General features: G+C 39.5%; 3 protein-coding genes across 3 annotated transcripts in view; all 3 read left to right on the forward strand.

The window, feature by feature from the left end:
* Positions 1-16,740, forward strand: part of tdo2a (tryptophan 2,3-dioxygenase a) — a 263,007-nt gene that overhangs the window by 77,658 nt on the left and 168,609 nt on the right. The window lies entirely within an intron of this gene.
* LOC130095173 (leukocyte cell-derived chemotaxin-2-like) lies at positions 5,731-8,041 on the forward strand. The gene is made up of 5 exons (XM_056261868.1): positions 5,731-5,841; positions 6,237-6,269; positions 6,359-6,449; positions 7,054-7,199; positions 7,734-8,041. Exons 1-5 carry the CDS (start codon positions 5,802-5,804, stop codon positions 7,898-7,900), a joined length of 477 nt encoding a protein of 158 aa, XP_056117843.1. The 5' UTR covers positions 5,731-5,801; the 3' UTR covers positions 7,901-8,041.
* LOC130095176 (leukocyte cell-derived chemotaxin-2-like) lies at positions 15,271-16,289 on the forward strand. Its single transcript, XM_056261873.1, has 2 exons — positions 15,271-15,447; positions 15,982-16,289. The coding sequence occupies exons 1-2, from the start codon at positions 15,318-15,320 to the stop codon at positions 16,146-16,148; spliced, it is 297 nt and encodes a 98-aa protein (XP_056117848.1). The 5' UTR covers positions 15,271-15,317; the 3' UTR covers positions 16,149-16,289.

Consider the following 16,740-nt stretch of genomic DNA (forward strand, 5'->3'; position numbering starts at 1 on the left):
GTAGCCAGCAGTTTGAATGGAGTTTGAATGGTGTTTTGACAATTCAGAGCCAACGAATCACGAATACGAAAAAACGCAGTGTGCAATGGCCCTTATTCTGTATTTTTTTCTGTGCGTGCACACACACACACACACACACACAACCCGACGCGTGCAGCCCTGCACATAGACAGAGCAGCGCGCAAGGACTGAACTGAGCTCTCTTTCGCGTCTGAATGGACAAATACACACATCATTATGTCTAAATGTCCGTTTTGGAGATTATTCACTTAAACGCAGTCAGTTATGTCTTTACAGAACGTACAGTTGTGAGAATATCGGATGTGCATCAGTGCAATTGGATCTGCACACTCGGTCTTAAAGTGACAGTGCGTAATAATCCTAATGCCGTCTGTGCACGTAATATTAATCAAACAACAAAATAAAAAGAGAAAAGCATTCACTGCTCTTTAATAGCTTTAATAAGGATTAATTAGATTTAATTCAGACAAATAAATATGTCTGCTTGAAAGAATAAAGAATGATGTATGTAAGACTTTAATTTTAAGATATTATTTTATGTCACAGTGCTAAATATGTGTCACATCGTCGATGTGACAGGTAAACCACATGCCGGGTTCGACTGCTTGTAGGACATCCTTGACACGCAGCATGCGGAAAGGAAGGTGTTTGAGACTCCTGTTCAAGCGTCTGAGGTCCAAGATTGGCCTGAAGCTTCCATCCTTCTTGCGAACTAGGAAGTACTTTGAATGAAATCCCCCCGGATGGACCTGGGGGTTTACTAGCTCTACCGCACCTTTTCCCAGTAGCTTCCGGACCTCGAGAGATAGAGCAAGAGCCTGACGAGGGTCCCGAACCATTGTGGGCCGAGTGTGTGTGCATAATTGGGGTCTGTGACGGAACTGAAGACAGTAGCCCCTGTCGAGTGTGTCGAGGAGCCACTTGTTGTTCGTAATCCCTCTCCAAAGTTGTAGTTGAGAGGTTGAAAAGTGTCCCATCACAGACCTTGGACCATCACCGACGATGAGGAGCGGTCTCCCTACCCCTGGGGGGGGCGACGATAAGTAGCCACAGGGCGAGCAGGTGGTCTACGAGCACGGGATGCCTCCCTTCTCGAGTCATACCCAGATCGAGTTGCCTGCTGTACAGACCTGTAAGACTGTCCCTGCCTGCACTGGAATGGATTTGCATGACGAACAGGTATTTGATGTGAGGATGGTTAATAATTCACACTGCGCTCAAAGTGCTGGGACCGAGACTCCACTGCACGAACTCTGCGCTCAAGAGCTTCTTGAGCGGCTGGACCAAAAATCTGCCCAGGTACCAGTGGTAGTTGACGAAGATTGCTACGGCAAGCCTCTGGAAGTTTAGACTGTGCTAGCCAAACCTGCCGCCTAGCCTGAGTAGTAAGCCCAAGAGCCTTTCCGCTAGAGAATGCGATTGAACCCAAGGCTTGTAAGGAAGCCTCAAGTAACTCAGATGTGGTATTATCTGGTGGGTTAGTACTCAAAGCAGAATGAAGTGCTAGCAGAAGATGAGCCATGGAATTCCCCACACGACTCAAGCCTGAGACAGTATTATAAATCCTGACCAACAGATCATCTGTGCGTCTACACTCTGGGTTGGGACAGCGAAGATTGTGTCTAAGAGCCTCATCTGGTGACACTACCAGTGAAGAAATGCATGGCTCCACTGGGGGCATGTTACCAAGGCCCTTTTCGTCTGCATCAGCCATTGCCGCTAGCGTACGAGCCACACGATCAGGTCTGAATAAGGGAGCTGACCAAAACGCCGAAGAAACCACATCTGTGAAGTCAGGACAACTCGGCATTAGGAAATCCTCCTGCTGGGAAACTGGGCGACGCAAGAGGTTTGACTGGCCTGATAGGGGAGGAGGTGGATCCAAATTCCGCTTAGCGAGCGCCATCCTGAGTGTGTCCTGCAGAGAGAAAACCACTGAAGGCGGCGCATCCTGAAGGCCAGAACCGTCGTCGCTATGGGAACATTGGAACTGGGAATGTGAGGGTCTTGTCTCCTCCATTGGCGTATAATACTCCCAAGGGCGTAGATTTGGTTTGAACATTGGGGGGTTTGAAGTTTGGGTATGCCTCCTGATATTGTGATCATGGTATAAATAATGGGGGGGGGGGGGGGGGGGGAGGGGTTGTAATGCATAAATTTAAATATTGGGGGGGTTATATCCCCCCCACAAATTACGCCCCTGCATACTCCTGTTCCTCCCGGTCTAAGGAGTCAGAAGCCACAATAGATAAAGTGTCTGGTTCTCTCCTGGACAACCTGGATGCCAGCTCACACCTGGGCAAGGGAGGAGCTAAAACACCCCCCCCTGTCCCCTCACTCACATTCTGACGAGTAGGGGGAACAGATAATAAGTCTCTAATACCCTGAACTGCGTTCGCAAGTTCAGCTACTTGCTGGGTCAATGTACTTGACTCCGAGGAGGTTCGCATCCTCTTTGAAGGCCTTCCAGTCCCACTGGCCACACGCTTGCTACTCACATGTGACTCTGTCCCAGCTGATGGAGCAGAATTCTCAAACTCAGGGTCTAATTCAGTATGTCGATGCTGTCTCATCTCCAAGGACATCAAACCACATTCAGGACATGGGTCTACTAGAGCCTCTCGGAGGTGATCAATGCCTAGGCAAGTAGGACATTGAATATGAGCATCCATGAGATCCATTGGACCGAAGCAGAGGGAACATGAAGCTGCCATCACTTCCAGCCCAGTTAGTTGAAAAAACCCCTGGTCAACCAATGGGGTTATCCACAATAAGGTTTATCAATGTATCACTCTGGTTAACCAATGAGCATAACATAAAGTAGCAGTTTCTGACAATATACAATACCACACGCAGTATAACAGAACCCTGGTTAACCACTGAGTTCACATGAGTACTCACCTCAACACTGCTAGTAGCGATCGGTTCCAAACAAACCCTGGACAACCAGTGGGTATATGGTCCGATGCACGTCCAATTATAATCCAAATATATCCAAATATTTCTCCCGAGACACAGCTGTAGCGGGGAGCAGTTGCTCACCAAAAACGCTGTGCACGCTCGAGCGAGATCTCTTCGCGAGAATGACAAAAAAAAACGACCGTGACGTGAACGGAGCGGATATAGCTGCTGACACGTCATCGGTCAGGGTCAGAGGTGACAAATCAATGCGAGATTCTCGATATGGCTCGCGAGACGCGACTCCTTCCACTATGTTCGACCGTCTCTGGCGGTCTGTAACAGTGAAATAGAACCACTAAACATGACAAGACACAAACCCACATTGTGACACTTGTATATATTTAAGAAATATTTTCATATATATACGGTATATAGATTTATATATAATTTATATTATATATAAATATAAATATTTTATATATAAATAATATTTTTTTCTTAAATATACATGCATGTGTGTGTATTTATATATATACAAAATAATTATACTCAGTGGACCCACATATATTATGTAAAAAAAACTTTTATTTTGGATGTGATTAATCGTGATTAATCATTTGACAGCCCTAGTATTTAACAAACTAATCAATACAAATATATCAAATCATGTGAAAACTATAAAATATATTCAAAAAATATATAAATCCAAAATATTGCAAAGGCAATTGACCTTCATACAAGTTGCACTTCGTGTATCTTTAATATCAAAACATGAGGACGTGATTCCATCAGAATTTTCTACAGCCTGTCAAGGTACAACTGTGGAAACCACTCAGATGCTCCCTCCAGTGTACCAGAGTATGTCAATTTACCCTTATTAGCTGATAATTTTGATTATGTTAGAGATGGACACATTTCTAGCATAGCCCTCTTCTGAGAAGACCTAGCGATACGTTTTTTTTTCAATCTCATCTGAAATTAGCAGTGTTGGGGCAGGCATAACGCATTCAGATTACTTTTTTGATGTTACAAGTAAAGTAATGTGTTACAAGTAACATGCATTACATAGCCTAATCAGATTTGTTTTAATGTTACGAGTAAAGTAATGTATTACATTAGGGAACTCATCCCTGACTGGTCTGATGACCTACCCCTAACTCCGCTCCTAAACCTACCAGTCACTGGGGTTAAGACCAATCAGAGAGGAGTTCCCTAATGAATATTCCCTAATGAGTCTTCCCCTAGCATCCTGGGGAAAAAAATATCGCGCTAAAGATACAAAAAAAGATACACCCGAGGCGGCGCTCTACTCCCCTCCTCCGGGGCGACCGGACATGGCGGCTGCGGTACCTGGAGGTATGGACAGACGAGGCGAGAGAAAAGGAGACGGAAACATGAGGAGTGACAGAGACGGAAGAGAGGAGACGAAAGAAAAAAAAATCTTGGTCCGGTTCCCCGACACACTGCCGCTCGGTCCTCAGCCAGCTGAGAGACTTACTGGCGGTGCCATGCGATGGTAGCTACTGGACATCCGTTGGGGACGGCTCGATGCTCCTCCGCCTCCTGGCGGACGGCGATGGTTTCTCCGGTCGAGGCTAGCCGGCAGCGAGTGTAAGATGGGCATAGACCAAAGATGGGCATTTTGTCAAAAACAAGAAGGCAATTCAACATAACAGTTAGAAGAAAACCAACGCAACAGATTTACCAAAGCAAAGATAATAATGACATTAAGTAAACAGAGGGCTTGAATACACAGGAGAAAAGAAACTGAACAAGGTCCACAATAACAATGACATCAAATAATGAATGAGAACTCAGGCAAACATGAACAGGGAAAACCACACTAAAACACAATGAAACTAAATGTAACCTTACATACAGTTGGCCAATGTTTTAACTATGTAATGAGATAAACACCTTTCTGTAGCGTCTTTGTTTCAACACTAAAATAATGCCATAAAATACAATACTAGCTTACAAAGACATAAGGAATAAATATAAATATTTATTCCTTATGTATTGTCTTCTGATTCCGTACTTTTGTAGTCTGTACTGAATTCAGTGTGCGACCAGCCACCTTCTTGCTCGAATTTCACTGGTTGCCATTTTTCAACATCGGATGTTTTCAAAACAATTACTCACATGTAATGGTGGTGGGGATGTGGAAAATTATTTTAATATGCAAAACTGTTACCCAATCATATCACTGGGCGTTTATTTCGAAGTCTTCAATGTGCCACGCCCATCAGAGTGTTTCAAAGAGAGGGTAAAAAAAAAGATAGAAAATATTCTATTACTTCTAAATTACCTTATAACCTCAGAGAACATTTGAACATTTCTTTTTAGAAATGCAGTTCATGACCCCTTTAAACATTGATAAAGTCTCAGTATGTACTACATGTGTTCATAAATACTATAAGTTAGTGCTGGTGAGGTCTATTAACCTGACTGGTGAACATCCTAATGTATAACCGAAGGATTTCTTTCAACACTTTTAGCTTGCATTTTAGCTTTTCTCATTTTCATCATCATGCACTGTGGTTGCACAATGTTGGTTCTGAAAAACCAAGCAGAAAAATATCCCATGAGAAAAACTAAAATGGTCATAGAGTGATTCTGAGAGTTTCACTTGGATTTTATGTTTTGCACTGGATTATTTTCACTGCAACATAAATTTATATTTAAGGGTAGTCTTTTGTTCCCATTTTGGCTGTTATGCAATTCCATTGTGTTTGTAACATGTGCAAGTGTGTTGAAAGCAGAATTTCCTCATGAGTCATGACACCATTCAAAATATAAAAACTCACAGTTAAATGAGCCAAACAGACTGAGGACGACAGCAGAGAAGAAAGCATCTGAAAAGCAAAGCTTATAGGATCATGAGACTTTACATCCTTTTCAGTTTTCTGCTTTTGGCCGGTGAGAAATTACAATTTAACTGAAATCATTATTGCCAGCAATTTTATTCTATAACTTGTAAATGAGTAAGATAAGAAAACAAGTCTAATGCCCAAATGAAGCATACTTAATTGTGACAATGTTTATGTTCTAAAATGTACATTTATTTTAATTACATTTAAATCAAAATTAAATATTGTTAAAAAAAATTCCACATATTCTCGCCAACAAGAATGAGTAACCCATTAAGATTCGGGTTTTATTGTTAACATTTTTAAATTTGAAGTTTACTTATGTTTTGTTGTGTCATTAAAAAACACTGATAAAAGAGTAAACATGCAAAGTAAACCTTGCAAAAACAATCCAAAATACAATAATTATGCAAATTAAAGTCTTAACGTGTGTCTGTTTTTCAGTGATTTGCAGCTCTCGTGTTGATGCTAGTCGAGGTATGAAATGTAAATGAAGAAAAAGACAACAGACAAATATAAAGACAGTCAGGAAGCATAAAATAACACAATATCTTTTCATTTCACAGTGACATTTGGCCCCCTCTGCAGTGGTAACACAAGTAACCGTAAAAGAGGATGTGATACAAAGTATGGCTGTGGAAACTATGGGGCCGGCCGGTAAATTCTGTTTTTGATCATGTTGCTTCTGATTGTCTGTATATAAAGCTCTATTTCTCAAGCAAATTTTATCTGACTTTTATTTCCTCATGGCTCTTCCCAGAAGTCATGACACATTTTTAGTAAAGGGTGTGCTAACATATTGATCATTCTTTTGTTTTGAGTGTTTTACTACACAAGTTTGATACAACCCAACAACTCAACTTTACAAAAGATTTTAAATCTGTACCACAGACATCATACGAAAAAAAAGCATAATTTACTCGCCCTCAAGTTGTTTACAACCAATATGACCTTCTATCTTTCATAAGAAACAGAAGATATTTTGCAGACTGAACAGACTGCTTTTTTCCATGCAGTAGAAATTAATGTGTACTAATATTATTATTCACTGATCAGTTGTCACAAGACACACTCAAACGAATACAGTTTGATGTCACTGATGTCAGATCTTGATTTATTGCATAATGTTTGAATGTAGCCTACATTAAGATTTTAAAGCTATGCGAGTAGTTTTTTTTAATTTTTTTATCAACTACTTAATTTTGGTCACAGGGAGTAAATGATGATAGGACTATTCTTATTATGTGTGTTTGTGCTGCAGTGGGAATCGGAAACATATGGGTCTTGACATTGTGTGTGCTGATGGTGCCACAGTTTATGCTCCATTTGATGTGAAGCTGAACGGCAAAGCTGCACCATACATAAAGAACAATGCTATCAATGATGGCATTAACTTAAGTGGAGAAGGTGTGTACCTTATGTTAAATATTCTAAAGCATGAATAGCAATGTAGCACACATTTATTTCATAGAATAGGTCATATCTATATTGAAAATTAATATATTAGTAAATATCAACGCATTCTCATCCCAAGGCGTCACTAAAATGACAATTTTGACCATGCTTCAATATTCGACGCTTTAGGCACCCTTTAGCGTCAGTGACATGACGCGATCCTAGGGCGTCATCTCACTGACGCTTTACCTTTAGCGTCAGTTAGATGACGCGGGTAGGTTTAGGTCTGGGGTAGGGTTAGGATTAGATAGCGTCATCTAACTGACGTCAAAGGTAAAGCGTCAGTGAGATGACGCCCTAGGATCGCGTCATGTAACTGACGCTAAAGGGTGCCTAAAGCGTCGAATATTGAAGCATGGTCAAAATGATTCCCAAGGCGTCAGTTTCATGACGCCTAGGGATGAGAATGGTAAATATAGGACATGTGGAGTACGATTTTGTACGTCAAAAGCATAATCTCACAGTAATCTCATGTCTGTTTGACAGGTCTCTGCTTCAAGCTGTTCTACGTTAAGCCGGACCGTTACACCGGGACCCTGAAGAAAGGGCAGAAGATCGGAAGTCTGCTCCCAATGCAGAGCGTTTATCCTGGCATCACTTCCCATGTTCACGTTCAAATGTGTGACAAATCAGATCCCACCAAGTACTTCTGATGCCGATGGAGTTGATGATCACATGCAACGGCAACCATCAAACCACTTTAAAATATTGTGCCATTTATATCAGCTTCTTACCTTATTTCTTTATACTGGTGCCCAGCACTCTGCAATCTAACAATAAAGTTTTGAAGACTATTATGTTCTCAGTGTTACATAAAAGGCAGGGTTGGAGATTTGTTCCAGAAACATTTTTTGTTATGCTGGTTAAAAGTCTCTTCACATCCTGATAGCAATCAATAAGTTAAGTGGTCTTAAATTATTTATATGCATAAATAAGGCTTAGGACCAGAAAATGTTTGTCCAATCATTGCATTCGGTCCGAATGTAAGGGTACATCAGGATGACTAAAATTTTCAGAATTTTAGGGTAAACTAACTCTTTAATTACACATTTAGCTGAAGTCTATTTTGTACAGAATGTCATTGCAGAAAACCACAGAGAGAGAGACAGAAAACCAGTGTGACATAGTCATCAAGTCTAGCAAATATATTTCAATGTAATTTTTCTTATTACCACCATCATATAAATTACTAGTGATTCAGTTAAGTACATGCAACACATGTACATAATCATATGTGACCCTGGATCACAAAACCAGTCACAAGTAGCACAGGTATATTTGTGGCAAAAGACAACAATACATTGTATGGGTCAAAATTATCGATTTTTCTTTTATTCCAGAAATCATTAGGCTGAGTCTGAGTCTGAGATGTGCTTGTGTTCGAGTCTGAGATGATTTTTGTAATAAAATATCCAAAAATCACTTGCACTGTGTGATATATTTCCTGCAGTTGTGTACTTACAATATCCCAAAAGTTCCCAAAGATTTTTAATTTCAGAGAAATTCCAATTTTAAATAATGGCTCATCCCTGGTCATTGTCGCCTGTCAATGATGTAATATCCTCGTTTCCACTTGTACTGCCATAGTAACCATGGCGACAGACGTGGACAACTGCGTTACGTCTAGCGGCACGCTCACGCTGTTGTTGTTTCGTTCAAACAATATGGACCACGGCAAGCAGACTTTGGGACAAAAGGAGAAATAAAACGAGGATCAATATCGGCGTGGTGTTTTCGAAATGGCGAGAGCTCCATGTCCGCGACTAACTTGGACTTGACGAGACGCTGCTCTTGGATGTACTTTATTAGACAGGTGAGTAAATGTACATTAAACAAATCAATGTTATATAGCTCAACATGATGAAATGTTAGAATATGATCAGTATGTTATTCTTGTCACAGTCTTCGTCTGCACCAGTCTGTCCTTGTCTCTTCACTACACTTCCCAGAATCCTCCTCGTCTCCACACCTGTATTCACTCCCTCACTTACCAGCCTGTCCCTCGTTATCATCATCTGTGTCACCTGTCTTCACATCATTATGGTTCATTTGTCTCTGTATTTAGTTAGCCTCTGTTCATTCAGTCTTTGTCGGTCGTTGAATGTTAGCACGTCAATGCTGATGTTTGTGTTACCTTGGTGTGTTTATCGTCTGGCTGCCTATACCTGTTTCTTGAGGTGTTTAATAGTAAAGTTTATTTGAATTGGAAATCTGGACTCTTGTCTTCACCTACCTTCACCACACCCGTGACAATTCTAATGTTGATCTAGCTTACTGCTAGTCTCATACAGCTAACAAACTTAACACATAGAATAACATTATAACTTTCAACATACAAATGCTGTTTAGTAGTGATGGCCAAATGAAGCTTTTGTGAAGCACTGAACCACTTGAGCCAATTGGTTCGAAAATGGGTTCATTACTCGAAGCTTCAGTTGCAGCGACCTCTCCTGGCGAAAAGCAAGGCTGCAGTCAAATTAATCAGTGAGCAGTATTGGAGAAACTACTTTAGTTCTGAAGCATCTTTGCTAAGATCATTTTAACTTTTAAATTTTTAACTATATTTCCTTTGAAAACTCTTTTATGCACATGCTAATGCTGAGCATAATGTTCTATTTACAAATAAAAATTGATAAATGTATGTTTTGTGTTATTTAGGAGAGAGTGCTTGGAAAATATGGCATAGGTTGGGTGTGCTTGTGTAACTATGGCAGGGGGTGATTTTTGGGATGGGGAACACTCAAAGATTTTTATTGAGGTACATTATTTTTTCAACAGTTTTTGGACTGAGTCGGTTTCTTTTTTTGCTCACAACCTCTCCAGACTTGGAAAACACTCGCTCACAAGGAACAGATGATGCTGGCGAACATAAATTTTTTTTTTGCAAGATTAAACAGATGAGGGTACACATTTTGATGGTTTCGCCAGTAGCCTACGCCAGTGGGTCTTCTGATCTTGCTACTGGTGGATCAGTCACCATCAGACTCAGAATCGAGACGCGCCGTTCCAGTGAATCACCTGATTGGACCGCAAACCAGTCAGATGATTCATTCAGGCAATGAAGCACTTGCTGCTTCGGACGTCATATGTCACATGATTTTTTTCGCACCAAAGCAAGCTTTGAAGCAGTGGTTCTCTCAATATTATCTGCCTGCAGTCCCGGAGGCTGCATTTTCAGGACCCCACTTCTAGGACCGCATTTCTAGGACCCTAGTTTTTTTGTGACAGCGCCACCTACCGAGTCGGAGAACCGCAGTCCCAGGAACGCATTTCCAGGACCCAGTTTGGAGGAACGAAAAAAGTGCCACCAAGGCAGTATCTCCACCCAGTTTTAACTACATTAGAGTTTTTTAAAAAGTTTTATTACACCCAAATACTACTTTCTTTATTGCAATTAAACCAGGTTCCTAGGAATGTTGAGAAATTGGGTCTAAGTAGCATACTATAATATAACTCAAGTAAAATAAACAAGGAATCATGTTATAGCCTTTTCAGTCACTCGATGGACCACATTTTCAAGTACAGAGGGAAGACAAGGATGACTCAGGGGGTAGATTTAAGATTGTGTATTTTACAAAATAATATATAACACTTGAACTTGAACACACAAAATCTTTTATAAAATAATATATAACAACTGAAATTGAACACACAAAATATTTTACAAAATAATATGTAACAACTGAACTTGAACACACACAAAAACAAATTTGATCATGACGTGAACCACTTCAATGGATGGACAAACACATGGACAACATCATCACTGACTCCTAAGAGAGAGAAAGAGAAGTGAATTAAATAAGGAACATTTAGTTGAACATGTTCTACTCTCTAATTTTAAAATTTCATATTTAAAAGATCTTAGTTACCACAGAGTAATGATAATGATAAAAATAATGATATCAATCTTCATACCAATTACTGTTCATAATACAATTATTGCATACTGTTCAAAGATTTGGAAAAAAAAATGATTTTGATGTTGTGGGAACAAAGGTTCTAGAAACACTCATGTCAATAAAGCCCATCTGAACTGAGAAAAAAATAATAGAGAGAGATGCAAGAAATCTGAATAGAAATAACATTATTGACAAGACTTTTCCTGACCATATATAAGTAGGCCTATACAGTAAATGACACAATCTAACACGTGGGATTTTAACAGTCAATTATTATAATGGCCTCTCTGATATGTCTGACTATTAATTTAACCTCTTAACCAGCGCCCCATTTTTTGAGAATTTTCTGAAAATGACATACCCAAATACAAATGTCTGTAGCTCTTAAACCCTATGGTCCACATTCATAACTCTGATCTTTTTTTAAACTAGACACTTGGAACTTTGTTACCCAAGAGTCATTATTACTCAAAGTAGCATAGGAACAGAGTAAAACAAGGTAAAATTTACATGAATGTGACTCACGATTTCTTTTAATTAACTTCACTTAGGGAAAAAATGATCAGACTTTTATGTTAAGGGCCTGAAAACACCATAAAGATAAAATTGAATGTCTGACCATGTTTAGATTCAAATTTGAGGATGATACTCCCAAAAATGTAGCTTCTGTAAGCTTTTATTCAAGAAAAGTATAGGCGTCCTTTCCAAAATGCAATTTGGAGACTCCAAATGGACACCTGGCACCCAAACACTTTACATAGGGAGTAAACACTATAGGTCTGCAACAACAATTCAGAACTGTTATGCCCTTCAAACCACACAAGAAAAAAACGATTTCAGCACAACATTTGAACATTTTACCAAAATTATCTTTATTTTGAACAATTCTAATAGCAAAAACAGTGATTTCTCACTATGTATAGACATTGCAGAAGTGTTCATTTTCCAACTAATGTATAAAATATATAAAAAGAAAAACATAAATGTTTTAGAACATTTGTAATTACAAACGTGGTTTTTACCCAAATAAATTGCAATAAACTGATACTTATAATGAATATCCTATTACTTCCTGTTGCTCTTCGTCATTTTCTGCAAAAAAACCTTCAAATCTCTTCTGTAGTCGACGATCCATGATACAGATGCTCAGATATAAGCTTTAGAGTAAATCCGTGCATTTATGCAAGCTCCATGTGTCAAAACATCGCGTTTATGTGTCTGTTTACATTCTGGTCGGAACTATGTGTGTGCGTGCTGCGCGCGTGGCGAAAGCGCACATGTGAATGAAAACTTTGCGCAGTTGAATTTGACGAATGTGCTTGCATGAACTGTCTATCACTGCAATCGATTTTAGTTGGCTAATACTCCCATCAATCAAAACGTAGCTCAAAGGACATTGGATAGCATTATCCAGGCTTTTATCCAGTCGAAAGCCCAGCTGCGCGATGGACAGCGCGCTCAGCCTGTCAGGGACTCTCTTACTGTTTTGGTCTGTAACAGAGCCTGTGATTGAAGGACAGAGAAGTAGGATGTATCATTCGATCCGGAAGAGTCTAAACTGCGGGGGTGAGATGGCTTTTGAGTGTTGGAATATGGATTAGAATCGATATTTCTTTGAAAATGAACATGATGCGAACTCTATCTCGAAAACGCTCATGAAAACAAAGGAGGATATTTCATTTTTTTCCCCTATTTTTCGTTGTTTTGGATTAAAAAGTGGGATGCATTTTGAAGAGTGGACCCTTACATTGAAATGTATGCTGTTGTTTCTTGGATTCTTCCGAACTGATCTGAACCATACGAGATGAAAGCAATAGCGTCTGGCTGCAGACAAGTGACGTCACTTGCACTCTCGGACTTGCACGCTCAGACACGAGCGCTTCCTCTGCAAGTGACGTCACTTGCACTCTCAGACACGAGCGCTTCCTCTGCAAGTGACGTCACTTGCAATCGACGCCTGATCTCTACGGAACGCGATCGTAATAGTCTTTAAACGAAACGCGTGAAATTTGACCGCGTCAACACGAAGTGTTTGTCCGCGGCAATTTTTTACGTGTTTCTTTTGAACGCGTAGACACGCTCATTTTGGTCGTGTTAAGGTGTCATTTGTCATTTTGTTGACAGTTTTTTTCAAATTGCTAAAACACTACAAGTGGAATTTGAGGCTCACTCAGTGAAACCATTCACTCATGTACCCAATCTTTAGGCCAAGCCTGCAAAAATACAAGGACACTATATGCTTTGCACTCAGTTTGCATTTGAAAAACAAACTATTTGCAAAACTCTAAACACATTTCTCTACATTACACACATCATTCAAAACTAACAGCTCTTGTGTTTCATTTGGGAAACACTGGCATTTAAATGCCACATTAATTAACTGATGACCTACAGCCAATCATGTGGGAAAACACTTGTACATAAATTGATCACTTAGAAATCAAAACTCAGTTTTGAGAAAGAAAGAAATTATTTTTACTATTATTATATATTTAATTATTTTCAAGACATTTTGGACAATTTCATGCTCCTAACTTTGTGGGAACAGTTTGTAGATGTAAAACATCAAGATGATGCATTTTTTTTCTTTTTATTGTAAATGTCAATTTACAGTTATTACATACAGTTAATGTGCAAAACAGACAAATACAAGGTAGAAATAGACAATATACAACATATATAAAAACACATTAGCACATTATTCACTTTGCTCTAGTGTAGTTCGACAGTTTACCTTTAATTTCATGACATCGACTACATGTTCAAGAAACATTTGCATGTCATTCATTACAGTAAAGATGAAGCAAAAGGGTTCCAGAGCATCGATTCTGTCCTGTGGAAACTCAGCCTTCTCTAATCTCTCAATGGCTTCCGCAACGTCTTGTTCCTCCATACACTCTACTTTGGGCAAATGAACAGAACCATACAGTGCACTAGATTGATCCAAACACCACTTGCTGGCTATCTTCAAATCTGGCATCAATCGACTCTGTGAAATAAACGGAGAACAAGGGATTGCAAGTGACGCCACAGCCGGTAGCGGAGAGCAGGTGTCGACTGCAAGTGACGTCACTTGCAGCGGAAGCGCTCGTGTCTGAGCGTGCAAGTCTGAGCGTGCAAGTCTGAGAGTGCAAGTCTGAGAGTGCAAGTCTGCAGCCAGACCCTTCTCGATGAAAGATGAGTATAGCGGTTCATTTTTCTCATTTTCAAATGAGCAGTCCTTTTGCATTTTATTTAACCCTTTCCTCTCTGGTGTATTGATTGCAAAAACAAGTCTAGAACATGGTTCTTGAGTGTTTTAGCTTTCAAATGATGCATAGTTTATGATAGTCAGATGAATATTTGTTATAAAACAAAGCTTAAAAAAGGTAATAAAAGTATAGCCACGCCCTCGACGGCCCGCTCGCGGGCCGATGCGGGTTAAGAAGTTTTAAAATGTCATATGTCTCAACCAACTTTATAAAACCATGTCAAAATGAAGAGACGTACACATAACATGTATTGTGGGTAACGTTAACAGGCTTACTGTGAGCACGTGACAGTGAAAACATTACGATTATTTTAACTGAATTAAAATGGAAAAACAATGAGTAATTAACAAGCTTTCAGAACAAACATGGTACAGTTTTATTTCCTCATGGCTCTTCCCAGAAGTCATGACACATTTTTAGTGAAGGGTGTGCTAACATATTGATCATTCTTTTGTTTTGAGTGTTTTACTACACAAGTTTGATACAACCCAACAACTCAACTTTACAAAAGATTTTAAATCTGTACCACAGACATCATACGAAAAAAAAGCATCATTTACTCGCCCTCAAGTTGTTTACAACCAATATGACCTTCTATCTTTCATAAGAAACAGAAGATATTTTGCAGACTGAACAGACTGCTTTTTTCCATGCAGTAGAAATTAATGTGTACTAATATTATTATTCACTGATCAGTTGTCACAAGACACACTCAAACGAATACAGTTTGATGTCACTGATGTCAGATATTGATTTATTGCATAATGTTTGAATGTAGCCTACATTAAGATTTTAAAGCTATGCGAGTAGTTTTTTTTAATTTTTTTATCAACTACTTAATTTTGGTCACAGGGAGTAAATGATGATAGGACTATTCTTATTATGTGTGTTTGTGCTGCAGTGGGAATCGGAAACATATGGGTCTTGACATTGTGTGTGCTGATGGTGCCACAGTTTATGCTCCATTTGATGTGAAGCTGAACGGCAAAGCTGCACCATACATAAAGAACAATGCTATCAATGATGGCATTAACTTAAGTGGAGAAGGTGTGTACCTTATGTTAAATATTCTAAAGCATGAATAGCAATGTAGCACACATTTATTTCATAGAATAGGTCATATCTATATTGAAAATTAATATATTAGTAAATATCAACGCATTCTCATCCCAAGGCGTCACTAAAATGACAATTTTGACCATGCTTCAATATTCGACGCTTTAGGCACCCTTTAGCGTCAGTGACATGACGCGATCCTAGGGCGTCATCTCACTGACGCTTTACCTTTAGCGTCAGTTAGATGACGCGGGTAGGTTTAGGTCTGGGGTAGGGTTAGGATTAGATAGCGTCATCTAACTGACGTCAAAGGTAAAGCGTCAGTGAGATGACGCCCTAGGATCGCGTCATGTAACTGACGCTAAAGGGTGCCTAAAGCGTCGAATATTGAAGCATGGTCAAAATGATTCCCAAGGCGTCAGTTTCATGACGCCTAGGGATGAGAATGGTAAATATAGGACATGTGGAGTACGATTTTGTACGTCAAAAGCATAATCTCACAGTAATCTCATGTCTGTTTGACAGGTCTCTGCTTCAAGCTGTTCTACGTTAAGCCGGACCGTTACACCGGGACCCTGAAGAAAGGGCAGAAGATCGGAAGTCTGCTCCCAATGCAGAGCGTTTATCCTGGCATCACTTCCCATGTTCACGTTCAAATGTGTGACAAATCAGATCCCACCAAGTACTTCTGATGCCGATGGAGTTGATGATCACATGCAACGGCAACCATCAAACCACTTTAAAATATTGTGCCATTTATATCAGCTTCTTACCTTATTTCTTTATACTGGTGCCCAGCACTCTGCAATCTAACAATAAAGTTTTGAAGACTATTATGTTCTCAGTGTTACATAAAAGGCAGGGTTGGAGATTTGTTCCAGAAACATTTTTTGTTATGCTGGTTAAAAGTCTCTTCACATCCTGATAGCAATCAATAAGTTAAGTGGTCTTAAATTATTTATATGCATAAATAAGGCTTAGGACCAGAAAATGTTTGTCCAATCATTGCATTCGGTCCGAATGTAAGGGTACATCAGGATGACTAAAATTTTCAGAATTTTAGGGTAAACTAACTCTTTAATTACACATTTAGCTGAAGTCTATTTTGTACAGAATGTCATTGCAGAAAACCACAGAGAGAGAGACAGAAAACCAGTGTGACATAGTCATCAAGTCTAGCAAATATATTTCAATGTAATTTTTCTTATTACCACCATCATATAAATTACTAGTGATTCAGTTAAGTACATGCAACACATGTACATAATCATATGTGACCCTGGA

Source organism: Rhinichthys klamathensis, unplaced genomic scaffold (assembly GCF_029890125.1).
Source record: "Rhinichthys klamathensis goyatoka isolate OS25496 unplaced genomic scaffold, OSU_Roscu_1.1 h1tg000186l_1, whole genome shotgun sequence".
Lineage (NCBI taxonomy): Eukaryota > Metazoa > Chordata > Actinopteri > Cypriniformes > Leuciscidae > Rhinichthys > Rhinichthys klamathensis.